General features: G+C 39.0%; 1 protein-coding gene across 1 annotated transcript in view; it reads left to right on the top strand.

Moving 5' to 3' along the window:
• Positions 1–17,719, top strand: part of LOC127882046 (peroxisomal acyl-coenzyme A oxidase 1-like) — a 61,558-nt gene that overhangs the window by 20,742 nt on the left and 23,097 nt on the right. The window contains exons 3-10 of the mRNA XM_052430435.1: positions 1,420–1,574; positions 4,198–4,305; positions 5,368–5,487; positions 7,577–7,692; positions 9,360–9,529; positions 10,730–10,892; positions 12,978–13,168; positions 16,246–16,410. Coding sequence (XP_052286395.1) covers positions 1,420–1,574; positions 4,198–4,305; positions 5,368–5,487; positions 7,577–7,692; positions 9,360–9,529; positions 10,730–10,892; positions 12,978–13,168; positions 16,246–16,410 — 1,188 coding nt within the window. The remainder of the gene's footprint in view (positions 1–1,419; positions 1,575–4,197; positions 4,306–5,367; positions 5,488–7,576; positions 7,693–9,359; positions 9,530–10,729; positions 10,893–12,977; positions 13,169–16,245; positions 16,411–17,719) is intronic.

Raw genomic sequence — 17,719 nt, 5'->3', positions numbered from 1 at the left:
AGTAATGGCATATTTATGGAGTTATTATGTTTGATATTGATTATAATTATTACTTAATGGCATTAAAAAACAGAATTATGTACAATCATGTATAAAACAAAATTACTGTAACTAGCACATTGTTTTACTTGAATGTTATCATTCGGCTACTGTTTGAACTTTCCATGCTTTATGAACCGACACTGTGATACATTCTAACCTTTACTAACTGTCCCATTTTGCTGCACAGGCAGTGTGATACATTTTTACCTTTACTGACTGTCCCATCTTTCTGAACCAACAGAGTGATGTACTGTATTTTAACCTTTATAAGCTGTCCTTTTGACACACTTGTTTTGTCACTGTTATTCTTTGTAAATGATAATAGTGATAGAGAATCTGATAATACTGGTAATGAATTGTTCATCCTGTTTATTCATCTGATATTAATCATGTAATTTTTGTTTGTTAGCCATTTAAGATAACAAATATAAGGTATTTGTCAACTTGCACTTGCAATACAAGTAAATCAAATAGAGATAATACATGCTCATTACAAAATGCAGATTTAATGCAGACAAGGCAGCAGTGAATAGTCATTTCTACACAAAAATGTATCTGATTTTGGGGAAAGGGCCTGGCCTTTTTTTAGAGGGAAAAAAAATCGTGTGAAATGTCGGATTTTGGGGAAAAATAAAGAAAGTCTTAAATAATCAATTTAACATACATGTATGGTACTGTTTTAAAAACAAACTCAAGGCAACAGATAATTTAATTATGCAATATTTTTCTATTTTCTATTCTGGATCAGGTTAACTTATATAATTTAAGATTTCAAATTTTTTTTTTAGATATAATTGTTTTGAGGAAAATATCTGTAAGAGGGGAAAAATACGTCTTTGTGAAAGGGACGAAATTCGGCCCCTCTCAAAGAAGGAAAAAAGCCCTGTAATGGCTTGAGTCTTATATGACCATGCAAATTTATTTATTTTAAGGATAATACTAAACACAATAATTGCCCAAAAGTTTGCATCTTTTAGTCTAAGAAATTATTAATGCCACACGCCAATGATTTGGAGAACATTGATTTAATATGTAACTTAAATCGTAAATACTTGTTTAGCATATGAATTTCATAACAAGCACTTTATAAATTATACATGAAGATATTTAATCTAGGTCAGAAATTTAAGATTTTTAATTTGGAATAAGCGGAAAAAACACTGGGTCTGGATTACGACTCGATAATAACCGTTGAATGTATGGACCAATCACAACGTGTTTAAATCTCGTATTTTAGGTTAACTTAAACGAAGTTCTTTTGTAAATCTTCGCGAAGTACCCAGTAGCTTGTTAGTAAAAAGACTTTTGTGCAAAGCATCTATCATAAACAGACTAGGGTTATACATGGATTTAAGTCCATGACTCATGATTTTTCAGAATTCTGAACTACGACTTTGCTCTGAGTCTTCACCATACAATGTTCATCCCAGGCATAGAGAGGTTGGGCACAGATGAACAGAAGGCCAAGTGGCTGCCTCTTGCTCAGTCCTACCAGATTGTGGGAACCTACGCTCAGACCGAGCTGGGGCATGGTAAGGCCAGAAGGAAGGAGCTGTTAGTATATACTTATCAAGAAAAATAGGAGCAGGTCTGCCAAACTTTTTTATGCCCCTGGATCGAAAGATCGGGGGTATGTTGTTTTTGGCCTGTCTGTCTGTTATTGTGTCATTGTGTGTGTCCCAAAACTTTAACCTTGGTTTAAGTTTGATAACTTTTAATATTGAAGAAAGCAACTTGATATTTGGCATGCATGTGTATCTCATGGAGCTGCACATTTTGAATGGTTGAAAGTCAAGGTCAAGGTCATCTTAAAATAGTGCTGCAACAATATACCGGTATATCGGTATATATCGCAATACGCATTCCGCATATTGTATTGCGATACGATTTTCATCATACCGGTACGAAAATTTTACAAAAATTCATTCACATTTTGTCCAGAAAAGCCATCCGAAATAATGATATCAAGGTAAACAAAGCAGAGCGGTGTAAATAAATTTATTAGTAAAAATTGCATTCTAAAAAGTGTATTATACGGGGTAGCTTTGTTACATGGGAGCATCCGTTCGATGCTTTTGAACAGATTATCGTTAAATTAATTGGGCACAACTGTAAATGTTTCGTTCAATTCTGAATTGAGCATTTTTAATTTGTAATCCGAATTTCGGAAACACGCTTCCAAATTTTAATGCTTACGCCACTATAAAAAAATAGCGTCAAATAAAAAGTGCTTTATTGTTTGTCTCAATAAAAAGCGAGCGAAAATTATGCAGACATTGAGAACGTCGCATGGAAAGTATGGGTGTATTTTGTGGAAAACGGGAACATCACGTCAGGCGAATTACGCGTGTTCAGTGAAACAAGAACGTCCCGGTTGGACGTTATTTCATCACATCTTTAAATAGTAACATATGCCATAATGTTTTTGATACTTAAGAAAATTTGCGAATGTTTGTGTTTCTTGTTATTCTTGAGCACATTTTTAGTAAATATATACCAGAAATTTGCTTTAAAACTGGAATATACGGGATTATGGGGTAATTGGTGAGTTATAATTCTGGTACAAGTTAGCAATATATTGCGATATATTGCAATATGGGTTTTTGAACTGACAATATATTGCAATACGGTTTTTGGCGTATTGTTGCAGCACTATCTTAAAAGGTAAAAGGTTAAAAATCATTGTATTTTTCTTTCCTAAAACTTTAACCTTCGTTAAAGTTTGGTCATAACGTTTTGAATATTGAAGATAGCAACTTGATATTTGGCATGCACGTGCATCTCATGGAGCTGCACATTTTGAGTGGTGAAAGGTCAAAGGTGAAATTTATGGCTTCAAAGCGGCACAATAGGGGGCATTGTGTTTCTGAGTAACACATCTCTTGTTAAATTATTTTTTGCTCTTCAAAAGTTTTTCCCACTTCATTCATTTAAATGTGTGCAATCACAAAATTCTTTATGTGACTTTATGTGCCAACCCTATAACATTAATTGTATTCCAGATTGTGTTTATCACATTTGCTGAAATTTACTCCTCATATTGTAAGAGTAAATTTTATTTATGTGATAAAAAACTCAACCATAAATAAATGTCAAGAGTTAGGGCAAAACTCTAAGGTTGGTTGGATTAGTGGAGAAAAATGAGCCAAATGCGGTATGTAGTTTACATAAGGACAAAGCTGAGAAATTGACAAAATTTATTGGAATAGTAGCCCTTGTGGTAAAATGTGCAAGTCAAGTACATTGTTGTTTTATCTGGCAAGTAATTTGAAGCATTTGCAAGTAGAAGTGAAAGGATTTGAACCAGTAAATCAATGAAGCATTAATTATTATTTTGATTATATATAACAGAATTACTATTGTTCTTAGTTGCATGTTTGACTGCAATAATCTAATTTATTATAGATTCTTAAATATACAATTTCCACATAGCCTATTTCAATGTATTTAAGTTAATACAGTAAATAACTTTTTATTGATTACCATATGGGGAACATTAACAAATATTAACAAACACACTACCTCTTCTTTCTGTGTTAATGATGTATTAAATGGAGTTAAATGAAGACAATAATTATGTATAATGTTATCTTTCACCCTTACACACTTGAGCACTTTTATTTTATCTTCTAATCAGTGTCTAAATGTTGCTTTACTTATACCAAAACATTTTGAAAGGAGCTTGGACCCTTAATTATGTGAAATTTTGAAGAACTAGCCTACAGCATATGTTATTAACTTTTGAGTATAAGCTCACTTTGTGAAATCAGAAAAATCCATCCATATAATTATCTGGTTACATTAGCAAACTAAAAATTAAGTCAGTTGTCATTCAGTGAACACTTGACAAGCTCTGTTGGCACTCGTTCTCTGTAATTATTGCTCTTTAACATTTATAATCTGTTAGTGTTTATTGTGAAAATGTGGCAATTTTTGGGAAATTTTGGTCAGATTAAAAAAAAACTGTTGCCTTTTGCAATTGGGAAACAGCCGAATATTGGCGGTAATTTCGGGCAAAAAAAACTGGAACTGCAATATACAGTGTTCTTAATTCAAAATAAGACAGGCTTCTGGTATTTGATACCTATATCCCCCCATGTGATCCATGTACCAACCTGCCTGGGTTTGATACCCATATCCCCCCATGTGTTCTAGGTACCAACCTGCTGGGTTTGGAGACCACAGCAACCTATGACAGAGACAGTGATGAGTTTGTGCTGAATACACCACGCCTCTCCTCCATGAAATGGTGGCCTGGGGGACGTAAGGGATTTTATGTTCTCGTTTTTATACTGTAGTGTTTCTTTAACATTTTTCATGCAATGGGTCCTGTCCTGTTTTCTCTACGTTAATAAATCAATGAGTCCCAAAGTTTGAACATGAATTTTTTTTTAATTGCAATGAATGCGTTCGCATTCAATTGTATGAGTATAGGACCCGGGATGTGCCCCAAAATAAAACACTGGTACCTAACCTTAAAATTGAAATTTAAACAAAATTTTGTATTTGTATGTTTTATTTATATATTTTTTAAATGGTAAATGTTTACAAGTTATATTTCTACATATTATACTTGTGTTACAATACGATATCTAAGAATGGTAAGTTTGTATAGATTTGTTAAGAGCGCATTTAAGCATGAGCATTTTACTGTACTATGTTTTATCATTCTTCGTAACTTTTTTTTAAACCAGGAGGCTTTGTCATTCATGATGTAAACCTTCATTTCCTCCATTATCTATAGACAACAAGCAGCGTGTTGTGTAAGATTATAATATGTGTCTTGTTCTCAGAAAACTGGGCTTAATTCATGTGCGTAAAGTGTCATCCCAGATTAGCCTTACAGTGCAGTCCGCACAGGCTAATCAGGGACGACACTTTCCCCTTTTATGGTATTTTTAGTTTTGAGGATGTTATTCCTTACAGAAAATCAAGTTTAGGCGGAAAGTGTCGTCCCTGATTAGCCTGTGCGGACTGCACAGGCTAATTTGGGATGACACTTTATGCACATGAATTAAACCCAGTTTTCTCAGAACATATATACAATGTATGAGCCACAATCTGGAAAAACTTGGCTTTATGCGTCATGTGTCTTAACAGATATGCGGCCAACTCAGGGATGACGCTTTCTGCTTTTATGGAACTTTTTGATTAAAGGAAGTTTGTTCTAAACAAACATCCAGTTATATAAGGCTGACAGTGTCGTCCCTGAGGGAACTTTTTTCACAGGCTAATCTGGAACAACACTTTCCGTATATGGATTAAGCACAGTTTTCCCAAAACGAGGCTCATAATGGCTGACATTTTCCTGTTTAATCCCCATAGTGGGCAAGTCCAGTACCCACGCTATCATCCTTGCCCATCTAGTGATAGATGGAGAGAAGTATGGCATGCATGGCTTCATGGTGCAGCTGAGAAGTCTCGAGGACCACATGCCTATGCCTGGTATGCAAATGTGAAGATATTGTTCAAAATTACCATCAAGTTGTCGAAGAATATAACCTGTTATATTTAACTCACCTTTGTAATTTTTAGCTCATCTGATTGCTCAGGTGAGCTTTTCTTACTGGTCTTTGTCCGTCGTACGTCCATCCGTCTGTCCGTCCATCCGTCAACATTTGCTTGTAAACTTTCTAGAGGCCACATTTGTTGTCCCATCTTTATGAAACTTGGTCAGAAGCTTTGCCCCAATAAAATCTCGGCCGAGTTCGAAACTGGGTTGTGCCTGGTCAAAAACTAGGTCACTAGGTCAAAAAAAGAAAAACCTTGTTAACACTGTAGAAGTCACATTTTATGTTCAATCTTCATGTAAATTTGTCAAAATGTTTGTCTTAATGATATCTCGATTGAGTTCAAAAGTGGTCCTGGTCTGTTGAAAAACATGGCCGCCAGTTGGCGGGGCAGTTTTCATTATTTGGCTATAGAGAAACCTTGTAAACACTGTAGAAGCCACAATTTTTGCCCAATCATCATGAAAGGTGGTCAAAACATTTATTTAATTGATATCTCGGACGAATTGGAAAATGGTCCAGATTTTCGCCTAGGATCATGAAACTTCATAGGTACATTGATCATAACTGGCAGATGACCCCTAGTAATTTTCTGGTCACTAGGTCAAAGGTTAAAGTCACAGTGACTCGAAACAGTAAAATTGTTTCCTGATGATAACTCAAGAATAATTAGGCCTAGGATCATGAAACTTCATAGGCACATTGATCATGACTGGCAGATGACCCCTATAGATTTTCAGGTCACTAGGTCAAAGGTCAAGGTCACAGTGATTAAAAACGTATTCACACAATGGCTGCCACTACAACTGAGAGCCCATATGGGGGGGCATGCATGTTTTATAATATATTTTTAATTTTTAATATTTATTTTTCTAAGCAAAGTTTGATGTTTGGTAAGGGGGGTCAACTCAAAATATAGGCCACCAGGTCAAATCTTACAAAAACAAAATCACTCCATATGCCAGAGTTTTGGTTCAATAATGATGAAACTTGACCAGGACAATATCTAGGTAAAGTTTGATGTTTGGTAAAGATTGAATGAACTGACTCCTCTCAGGTGAGCGAACTAGGGCCATCTTGGCCCTCTTGTTATATTTCTCACTTACAGGATAGTTTCTGTGTTGCTGTTGCACTTTCTTTTTGTCTGAATTTTGGTCCAAAACTTCTGGTCTAAACAATAACATGCCATAATTGATGTCAATGTGTTGCATGTAACAACTGTATAATTGCTGCTTCAAAGGTCAAGGTCACATTTAGAGTTCAAAGGTCAAACATAGCCATAAAACAGCTTAAATTTTTCCTTTCTAAGCTAGGGATTAAAACTAACTTTTTACTATTGGTTGCCCGCACAGGCAACCATCTTTAGTATTTTGGTTGCCCAGATAAAGAATAACGAGCCCAGAAATATGTACATGTTTATATTATACATTCTTTTAATAAAATAATAGATAATTAAATAAAATTGCTGACATTACACATGTTCAATGCATGATGTATTATTATGAGCCTGAATTGAATCATTTCATATTTCTAAATAATTAATATTATTTAACTAGTATTGATCCAATGTGGTCAATTGTTATTCAATTTTTACTGCACTGAATTGTTTTAAGCTTTAAAAAAATACAAGTTCCTCTGCCAGACTACCAACTTTTGAAATTGAGTTGCCCAGGCCAAAATCTATCCCTGTAAGCCTTAAATTTGGCATACACAGATGGATTTTATGATTACTGACATAATTATAAGACATCAAAAGTTGACATTTTGCATGTAAAATCCGTCTTGGTCACAGAATAAATGGAAAATGAAAATACGTAACTGAAGTAAATTATAGTCATATTCAAATTTTCCAATGAAGAATGCCTAAATTGATTAGTTGTTGGTTAAGGTCCGAATTGTGTTTATCACCATTGAAAACAGTTGATCAATAAACTATCAGGCAATTGATGAATTTGCACACTGCTCACATATATTAAGCCTGGTTTTTCCAGCATACAGCTCATGCTTTGATTTGTCTGGTACAGGTCTGAAGATGGGAGATATTGGACCCAAACTGGGAGCAAACAACGTAGACAATGGCTTTCTTATACTCAACAAAGTGCGAATACCTCGGGACAACATGCTGATGCGAAACGCACGGGTTTGTATTTCAAACTTGCCAGAGCACAATGACCTTTTGTAATTTCTTTTTGTCCATGGCTCGTTGTTTGTCTTCTTTTGTTTACAGTGTGAACAATCTAGGGCCCACATTTATTGTCCACACATGAAAATTGCTCAGAATATTTACCTTAAGTTGAAGATTAGGTCAACCCATGTGGGTTGAAAACTAGAGTAAGATCAAAGTAAATAAAATTGTGTGGACACTCTGAGAGTTATAGTGTACTCACCATGAAACTTTTATTCTAGTGATTCAAATTTACAAAGCCTTTCCCACATCATCTCCACGCCCTAAAAATTTTATGAAAGTTTCAGCAAACTTGAAAATTACCTTGATCCAGCGTGACTCATTCCTTCTAAACATTGTTTAAATAACCTAAACATTGTAGCTGAATTTCATAAAGACTCTGAATACAGTTTTATATCAATATCCTCTGGAAGAAACAGATATGCTGGTATGCAGTAGTTGTATGCATTTGTAAATTTGAATTATGAAGTAAACATTGGAGCATAATTGAACTGAATGGCAGGTCAGAGTTAAGGAACTTAGTTACAATCCGCACAAGCTAGTCAGGGACGACATTTTCTGCCTAAACTGAACTTTTGCTAAGAAAAGACTTTCTTTAAACAGATAATATGATATCTGTGATCGACAGACCCACAGTGGGAACAATCTTTAGATCCCCCAAAGACACCAAGCAGGGTTGCTGCCCAGGAAATGGACTCAATAGTTTTAATAACCCTTAGACTTTTGATTTAATAAAGCTCAAATGAATAGGTTTAAACTAAATGACAACTATGTTTTCCTCACATATCAACTCTCAGTGTTCTAGATAAGCTGTGTATCAGCGTAATATACACATTATAAATATCAAGATACGCTCAATTTATCATTTTCTTGAGTACATTTAAGCAAGCCAATCTGGACTTTTCTGCGTACAACCTAAATTCTCTGTAAATTCTCTGCGTACAACCTAAACAAAAATATCAACAGCTGATTGTCTTTTGCCAAAATATGAGACTGGTTATCGTACAAATTAGAGCTAATTTGTGCACTGGATTGTACAAATAGTTAGCCAGTCGGTATGTATACTCTGTATCATCTAGATGCATGGTAAATTAAGTATTGATTTTTTTTAACAAACAGTCAATCGCATATGTGTTTATTTACATGAAGAGGTCAGCATGGCTTCTTCAAAGATTACTTCTCAAAGTAAAATTGATTCATTTTATACGGCAAAAGTTGTATCGAGTAAAAACATTGTACTGCCAATAGTGAATGATTGAATTTCCTCTGTTTTCAAATCAAAAAGGACACACTTAAACGCTAATAAAACAACTGTTGAAAGTTGGCAAAATGTTTTCCTTGGCTCACGGGCCTATAAACCAAGAACAGTTAAAAAAAAAAAAACACTTTAAGAAGCCTACTACTATGAAGAAATACACATAGGTAATGGTTTATTGTGTTAAACATGATTAAAGTAGTGTGTCTGTACCCCGGCTATATTCTTGTTTTTCTTTTAGCAAATTACCCTTCAAGCAAGGCAAAATTTGACCATTTACCCCCATGCTGTGGAAAGTGGGGGTATTTACCCTCATGGGTCAAAAATTATCTATAACGCTGAACTCTCATCTTTCATGAATCCACAGGTGACACGGGGTGGGAAGTTCCAGCAGCTTTCCACCAGCAAGGCCAACTATGCCACCATGGTGCTTGTGCGAGTGAAGATCATTGGCTGGTCCACAGACACCCTCAGACAGGCCTCCTGCGTTGCCGTGAGATACAGTGCCACTAGGAGACAGACCACTCTTAAACCGGGGTACTGAAATATTTTAGGCATGCTGTTTGAAAATGGGACTTAATACATGTGCATAAATTTTCATTACAGATTAGCTTGTGCTGTCGAAACTGGTTTAATGCATGTGCAGAATGTGTTGCCGCGATTTGTCTGTGCAGTCTGTACAGTTAAGCACGGAAGACACTTTCCGATTTTATGGTATTTTACTTTTACAGGAAGTCACTTTTTGGCCAAAATCTAGTTAAAGCGGAAAGTGTCGTCCCTGATTAGCCTGTGCAGACTGCACAGGCTAATCTGGTACGGCACTTTATGCACAAGCATTAAGCCCAGTTTTCTTAGAACAAGACACATTTGATGATTTCCTTTCATTTTATCTGATGGTGTTCTGCTTTTTAAAAGTTAGTTTGATAATTATAAGGGGTTTTTCCTTGTATGTGTCACCTTAGAAGGCAACTATAGGTGTAATCAATAGTCACGCTTATAAATTTTGTAGGGTGTTACCGCATTGAAAAGCACATGAACCACGCTCAGGGACAACTGGGCTTTATGGATGTGTGTAAAGTGTTGTCCCAGATTAGCCTGAGAAGTCTGCACAGGCTAATCAGGGACGAGACTACGCCTTTACGCCCTCTAGCTTAGTGGAAAAGTGAAGCTTAATGCACATTCATAAAGCCCCGTTTTCCCAGTGCAAGGTTTAAAGGGGCCTTTTCACGTTTAGGTGAATTGACAAAATTGAAAAAAAATTAGGTCAGATTCGCAAATGTTCATTGTAGGTATGATATTTGTGAGGAAACAGTAAAACTGAACATTTACCATGCTCTTAAATATGCATTAAATGCATATTTTGACGTTTTTAAAAACCTTAACATTATAAAGCGTTGCAGCAAAATACGATTTAATAATTTGGAGAGTTCGGTTGTTGTCCTAAATTTTGTGTGATGCTACGAGGACTGCTTATATAAAGTATAAAACACACCTCTTATTGTATTAGCACAGTTGGCTAAGTAGTCTAAGCGATAGACTTTTACTCGAGGGGTCAGTGGTTGGAACCCAGTTAAGGGTGACTTTTTTTTCTTTTTTTAATTTTATTCTTGTTTTTTTACTGGAGCTTTTTAGATCAAATGTTTACATTTATCAATATGAATCATTTAATGACGAACTTCAAAATATGCCAAAATCTATGAAAGGTCCCTTTAAATGCATTTCCTCTGACTTTCATAGTACCCCAGAGCAGCAGGTTCTAGACTTCCAGACCCAGCAGTTCAAGGTGACCCCGAGTGTGGCAGCAGCCTATGCCTGCAGCTTCCTGGCCCAGTCCATGTTGACTCTGTACAAGCGGGTGTTTGCTGAGATTGTCAAGGGGAACAACTCTAACCTTGCTGAGGTAGAGCTCTTGTTTTAAATCTGTTATTAAATTGAGTAGTTAACCCTTTTACACTCAGATACACACTTTGAAGTCTCTTTGTATACCCTCAGAAAATTAGATAACATTTAATACCTTTCAAACATGATTCAATATTTAAAGACTTCATTTGAAACTCTTTTTAGGTGCAAACAGTAATAAAACCTAAAGAGCCAGCGAGTTAATCGCAGGCTGGTCTGGTGTTATGCTGGTTTTAAGCCATTTTCACTTAACTTCTGAGGAGGAAAGGGTTAAAAGCAATTGAAAACTTTGCTTCTGTGCAGGGAAGGGTTAACTCTGGAAATTAATTTAGAAGTTAAGAAAAGGCCCTGTGCAATAGGTGTCCATGCTGGCATACGTTTTCAGTAATATCTTAAGGCTTTAGCTCAAGAAATTTGCTGGTATGGAGTACCGTCATGGGCAGATGTAGCATGCAAGGTTTTAATTTTTAGAATTTAATAATTATATATTTTGTAATGATAAAAACTTTATAAATACAGCATAATATATTGGGCCAGCATAACACTAGACCAGTCTGCAAATCTGCATGATTTTGTCGGAGCTATGCTGATCGCAAATGAGACCATGAAACTTTGTGTGACTTTAAAGAGGACAGAGTAGCTCATTACCAGATTTGGGCAGTATGGTCTGGACAGGGCTGTGTTTTTTATGCCCCCGGATTGAAAGATCGGGGGTATATTGTTTTTTAACTGTCTCTCTGTCTGTTATTGTGTTAGTCAGTCATTGTATGTGTGTGTCCTAAAACTTAAACCTTGGTTAAAGTTTTATAACTTTTGCAATATTGAAGATAGCAACTTCATATTTGGCATGCATGTGTATCTCACGGAGCTGCACATTGGAGTGGTGAAAATTCAAGGTCAAGGTTATCCTTCAAGGTCAAAGGTCAAATATTATTGTATTTGTCTTTCCTTAAACTTTAACCTTCGTTAAAGTTTGGTCATAACTTTTTATGTCCCCCACTAAAGTAGTGGGGGACATATTGTTTTTGCCCTGTCTGTCTGTTGGTCTGTTGGTCTGTCTGTCTGTTTGCGCCAACTTTAACATTTTGCAATAACTTTTGCTATATTGAAGATAGCAACTTCATATTTGGCATGCATGTGTATCTCATGAAGCTGCACATTTTGAGTGGTGAAAGGTCAAGGTCAAGGTCATCCTTCAAGGTCAGAGGTCAAATATATGTGGCTAAAATCGCTCATTTTATGAATACTCTTGCAATACTGAAGATAGCAACTTGATATTTGGCATGCATGTGTATCTCATGGAGCTGCACATTTTGAGTGGTGAAAGGTCAAGGTCATCCTTCAAGGTCAGAGGTCAATTATATGTGACCAAAATCGCTCATTTTATGAATACTTTTGCAATATTGAAGATAGCAACTTGATATTTGGCATGCATGTGCATCTCATGGAGCTGCTCATTTTGAGTGTGAAAGGTCAAGGTCAAGGTCATCCTTCAAGGTCAGAGGTCAAATATATGTGGCCCAAATCGCTTATTTTATGAATACTTTTGCAATATTGAAGATAGCAATTTGATATTTGGCATGCATGTGTATCTCATGGAGCTGCACATTTTGAGTGGTGAAAGGTCAAGGTCAAGGTCATCCTTCACAAGGTCAAGGTCATCCTTCAATGTCAAACATCATATAGGGGGACATTGTGTTTCACAAACACATCTTGTTGAATATTGAAGATAGCAACTTGATATTTGGCATGCATGTGTATCTCACAGAGCTGCACATTTTGAGTGGTGAAAGGTCAAGGTCATCCTTCAAGGTCAAAGGTCAAATGTATGGCTTCAAAGTGGCGTAATAAGGGGCATTGTGTTTCTGACAAACACATCTCATGTTCCTCATTTCAGCTGGATTCCTCTGTTTCATTGTCAAACTAATTAACAAATAGTTATCAACTTTGCTGTATTTAGTTCATTTCTGTAAGGTGGGTAGGGCATTTTTCTCCACTGTGTTGGTTCTAAAATCACACCCCTGTCTGGATTTACGCTGGCCGTTGAATGATGTGACTTGTATGTCATCTCTGTATCATTGTCCAGCTGCATGCCCAGTCTGCAGGCTTGAAGGCATTCCTCACAGACATGGCCACTGGGATGGTGGAGGTGTGTAGGAGGTCCTGTGGGGGTCACGGCTACCTTGTGTCATCTGGGGTGGCAGAGAACATGGTGGGATCTTTGGCCATGGTCACTGTGGAGGGAGAGAACACAGTCCTGTATCTGCAGACTGCACGGTAAGAACATGGTGGGATCTCTGGCCATGGTCACTGTGGAGGGAGAGTACACTGTCCTGTATCTGCAGACTGCACGTTAAGAACATGTTGGGATCTCTGGCCATGGTCACTGTGGAGGGAGAGAACACAGTCCTGTATCTGCAGACTGCACTGTAAGAACATGGTGGGATCTCTGGCCAGGGTCACTGTGGAGGGAGAGAACACAGTCCTGTATCTGCAGACTGCACGGTAAGAACATGGTGGTATCTCTGGCCATCCATGGTCACTGTGGAGGGAGAAAACACGGTCCAGTATCTGCTGACTGCATGGTAAGAACATGTTGGGATCGCTGGCCATGGTCACTGTGGAGGGAGAGAACACGGTCCTGTATCTGCTGACTGCATGGTAAGAACATGGTGGGATCTCTGGCCATGGTCACTGTGGAGGGAGAGAACACAGTCCTGTATCTGCTGACTGCATGGTAAGAACATGGTGGGATCTCTGGCCATGGTCGCTGTGGAGGGAGAGAACACGGTCCTGTATCTGCAGACTGCATGGTAAGAACATGGTGGGATCTCTGGCCTTGGTCACTGTGGAGAGAGAGAACACGGTCCTGTATCTGCTGACTGCACGGTATGAACATGGTGGGATCTCTGGCCATGGTCAATGTGGAGGGAGAGAACACACTTCTGTATCTGCAGACTGCATGGTAAGAATATGTTGGGATCTCTGGCCATGGTCACTGTGGAGGGAGAGAACACAGTCCTGTATCTGCAGACTGCATGGTAAGAACATGTTCGGATCTCTGGCCTTGGTCACTGTGGAGGGAGAGAACACGGTCCTGTATCTGCAGACTGCACAGTAAGAACATGGTGGGATCTCTGGCCATGGTCACTGTGGAGGGAGAGAACACAGTCCTGTATATGCTGACTGCATGGTAAGAACATGGTGGGATCTCTGGCCATGGTCACTGTGGAGGGAGAGAACACAGTCCTGTATCTGCTGACTGCATGGTAAGAACATGGTGGAATCACTGGCCATTGTCACTGTGGAGGGAGAGAACACAGTACTGTATCTGCTGACTGCATGGTAAGAACATGATGGGATCTCTGGCCTTGGTCACTGTGGAGAGAGAAAACACAGTCCTGTATCTGCAGACTGCACGGTAAGAACATGGTGGGATCTCTGGCCAGGGTCACTGTGGAGGGAGAGAACACAGTCCTGTATCTGCAGACTGCATGGTAAGAACATAGTGGGATCTCTGGCCATGGTCACTGTGGAGGTAGAGAACAATGTCCTGTATCTGCTGACTGCACAGTAAGAACATGGTGGGATCTCTGGCCTTGGTCACTGTGGAGAGAGAAAACACAGTCCTGTATCTGCAGACTGCATGGTAAGAACATGGTGGGATCTCTGGCCATGGTCACTGTGGAGGGAGAGAACACAGTCCTGTATCTGCTGACTGCATAGTAAGAACATGTTGGGATCTCTGGCCATTGTCATTGTGGAGGGAGAGAACACAGTCCTGTATCTGCAGACTGCATGGTTAGAACATGGTGGGATCTCTGGCCAGGGTCACTGTGGAGGGAGAGAACACAGTCCTGTATCTGCAGACTGCACGGTAAGAACATGGTGGGATCTCTGGCCATGGTCAATGTGGAGGGAGAGAACACGGTCCTGTATCTGCAGACTGCATGGTAAGAACATGGTTGGATCTCTGGCCATGGTCCTTGTGGAGGTAGAGAACACAGTCCTGTATCTGCAGACTGCACGGTAAGAACATGGTAGGATCTCTGGCCATGGTCACTGTGGTAGGAGAGAACACAGTCCTGTATCTGCTGACTGCACGGTAAGAACATGGTGGGATCTCTGGCTTTGGTCAATGTGGAGGGAGAGAACACAGTCCTGTATCTGCTGACTGCACGGTAAGAACATGGTGGGATCTCTGGCCAGGGTTACTGTGGAGGGAGAGAACACAGTCCTGTATCTGCAGACTGCACGGTAAGAACATGGTTGTATCTCTGGCCATCCATGGTCACTGTGGAGGGAGAGAACACGGTCCTGTATCTGCTGACTGCATGGTAAGAACATGGTGGGATCTCTGGCCATGGTCACTGTGGAGGGAGAGAACACAGTCCTGTATCTGCTGACTGCATGGTAAGAACATGGTGGGATCTCTGGCCATGGTCACTGTGGAGAGAGAGAACACGGTCCTGTATCTGCAGACTGCATGGTAAGAACATGGTGGGATCTCTGGCCTTGGTCACTGTGGAGAGAGAGAACACAGTCCTGTATCTGCTGACTGCATGGTATGAACATGGTGGGATCTCTGGCCATGGTCAATGTGGAGGGAGAGAACACAGTCCTGTATCTGCATACTGCATGGTAAGAACATGGTGAGATCACTGGCCATGGTCACTGTGGAGGGAGAGAACACAGTCCTGTATCTGCTGACTGCATGGTAAGAACATGGTGGGATCTCTGGCCATGGTCACTGTGGAGGGAGAGAACACGGTCCTGTATCTGCAGACTGCAGGGTAAGAACATGGTGGGATCTCTGGCCATGGTCACTCTGGAGGGAGAGAACACAGTTCTGTATCTGCAGACTGCATGGTAAGAACATGTTCGGATCTCTGTCCATGGTCACTGTGGAGGGAGAGAACACAGTCCTGTATCTTCTGACTGCACGGTAAGAACATGGTGGGATCACTGGCCGTGGTCACTGTTGAGGGAGAGAACACAGTCCTGTATCTGCAGATTGCATGGTAAGAAAATGGTGGGATCTCTGGCCATGGTCACTATGGAGGGAGAGAACACAGTCCTGTATTTGCAAACTGCATGGTTTGAGATAGGATTACTCTCTAAGGAAATTATATTCATTTGCAGGAAATTACGTTATTTTATATGCATTTAATAGTGAATGACATGATAATCTTTATATAGATGAACAGAACATGGCCATATTTGAGCAAGAAATTATAACGTGGTTCAATTATCACGGCGGTTCATCATCTGCCTTATATAAGAAGTACAGTGTACATACACAAAATGACACAAAATCAGTTTTTTAATTTCTTGGATTCTTTTCCTTTCTACAGATACCTGATGAAACAAATATCGCAAGCGGTATCTGGAACAAAGACAAAGGGCAGTACTGCTTACATGAACAGGGACATGTCAGCCTATGTGTGTCCACTAGATCACCCAGCTGACTGCAGGGACCCCCATAAACTCAGGGAGCTGTATGTTCAGCGGGCCCACAGGTGGGGGACCTAATATTACCCATAAAGATATGAGCCTTGTTCTGGGAAAACCGGGCGTAATGCATGTGCCTTAAGTGTTGTCCCAGATGAGCTTACGCATTCTGCAAAGGCTAATCAGGGACAACTCTTCCCTTCTTAACATGATTTTTGGAGTAGAAGAGACACTCTCTTTTAAAGAAATAATTCTATAAAGGCGGAAAGTGCTTTCTCTGATAAGCCTGTGCAAACTGCATAGGCTACTCTAGGATGACACTTTATGCGCATGCCTTAAGTTCCGTTTTAGCCTTCTTTATATTACTACACAAATCATGTCTATTTTATCCCAGTATACTGGCAACCAGTTGTGTTCTTTACTCATGGTGCTAAAGGTTTCTTGTTTTTAGCTCAATGGTGAGCTTTTGTTATCACCTTTTTAGCTCACCTGATTGCTCAGGGGAGCTTTTGTGACCGGTGCTTGTCCATCGTCCGTCCATTGTCCGTCCGTCCACATTTGTTTGTAAACACTCTAGAGGCCACATTTATTGTCCGATCTTCATGAAACTTGGTCAGAAGATTTGTCCCAATGATATCTCGATCGAGTTCGAAACTGGGTCATGCTGGGTCAAAATCTAGGTCACTAGTTAAAAAAATAATAAAAAGCTTGTAAACACTGTAGAAGTCACATATAATGCCCAATCTTCATGTTACTTTGTCTAAATGTCTGTCTTTATGATATGTTGGTTGAGTTCAAAAGTGGTTCTGGTCCGTTGAAAAACATGGCCGCCAGTGGGCGGGGCAGTTTTCATTATTTGGCTAAAGAGAAACCTTGTTAACTCTCTAGAAGTCACAATTTTGGCCCAATCATCATGAAAGTTAATCAAAACATTGGTTTTATTTATATGTCGGACGAGTTCGAAAATGGTCCAGATTGGTGAAAAAACATGGCCGCAGTGGGCGGGTCATTGACTATATAGAGAGAAACCTTGTGATCGAACACTATGGAAGTCACATATTTTGCCTAATCATCGTGAAACTTAGTCAATACATTGGTTTTATTAATTTCTTGGACAAGTTGGGAAATGGCTCAGATCTGTGAAATACACTTTTTAGCTCACCTGATTGCTCAGGTGAGGTTTTAGGATTGGTCTTTGTCCACTGTCTGTCCATCCACATTTGGTTTGTAAACACTCTAGAATTCACATTTCTCAAGCATTCTTTATCAAAGTTGCTAAAAGATCTCAGTCAAGTTTTATGATAATTCACCATTTCAAATCTTACAAAAACAAAAACACTCCCTACGCCAGAGTTTTGGTTCAATGATGATGAAACT

Source organism: Dreissena polymorpha, chromosome 5 (assembly GCF_020536995.1).
Source record: "Dreissena polymorpha isolate Duluth1 chromosome 5, UMN_Dpol_1.0, whole genome shotgun sequence".
In the NCBI taxonomy this organism is placed as follows: domain Eukaryota; kingdom Metazoa; phylum Mollusca; class Bivalvia; order Myida; family Dreissenidae; genus Dreissena; species Dreissena polymorpha.
The sequence above is the reverse complement of the archived record's forward strand: the minus strand, read 5'-3'. Positions and strand labels throughout refer to the sequence as shown.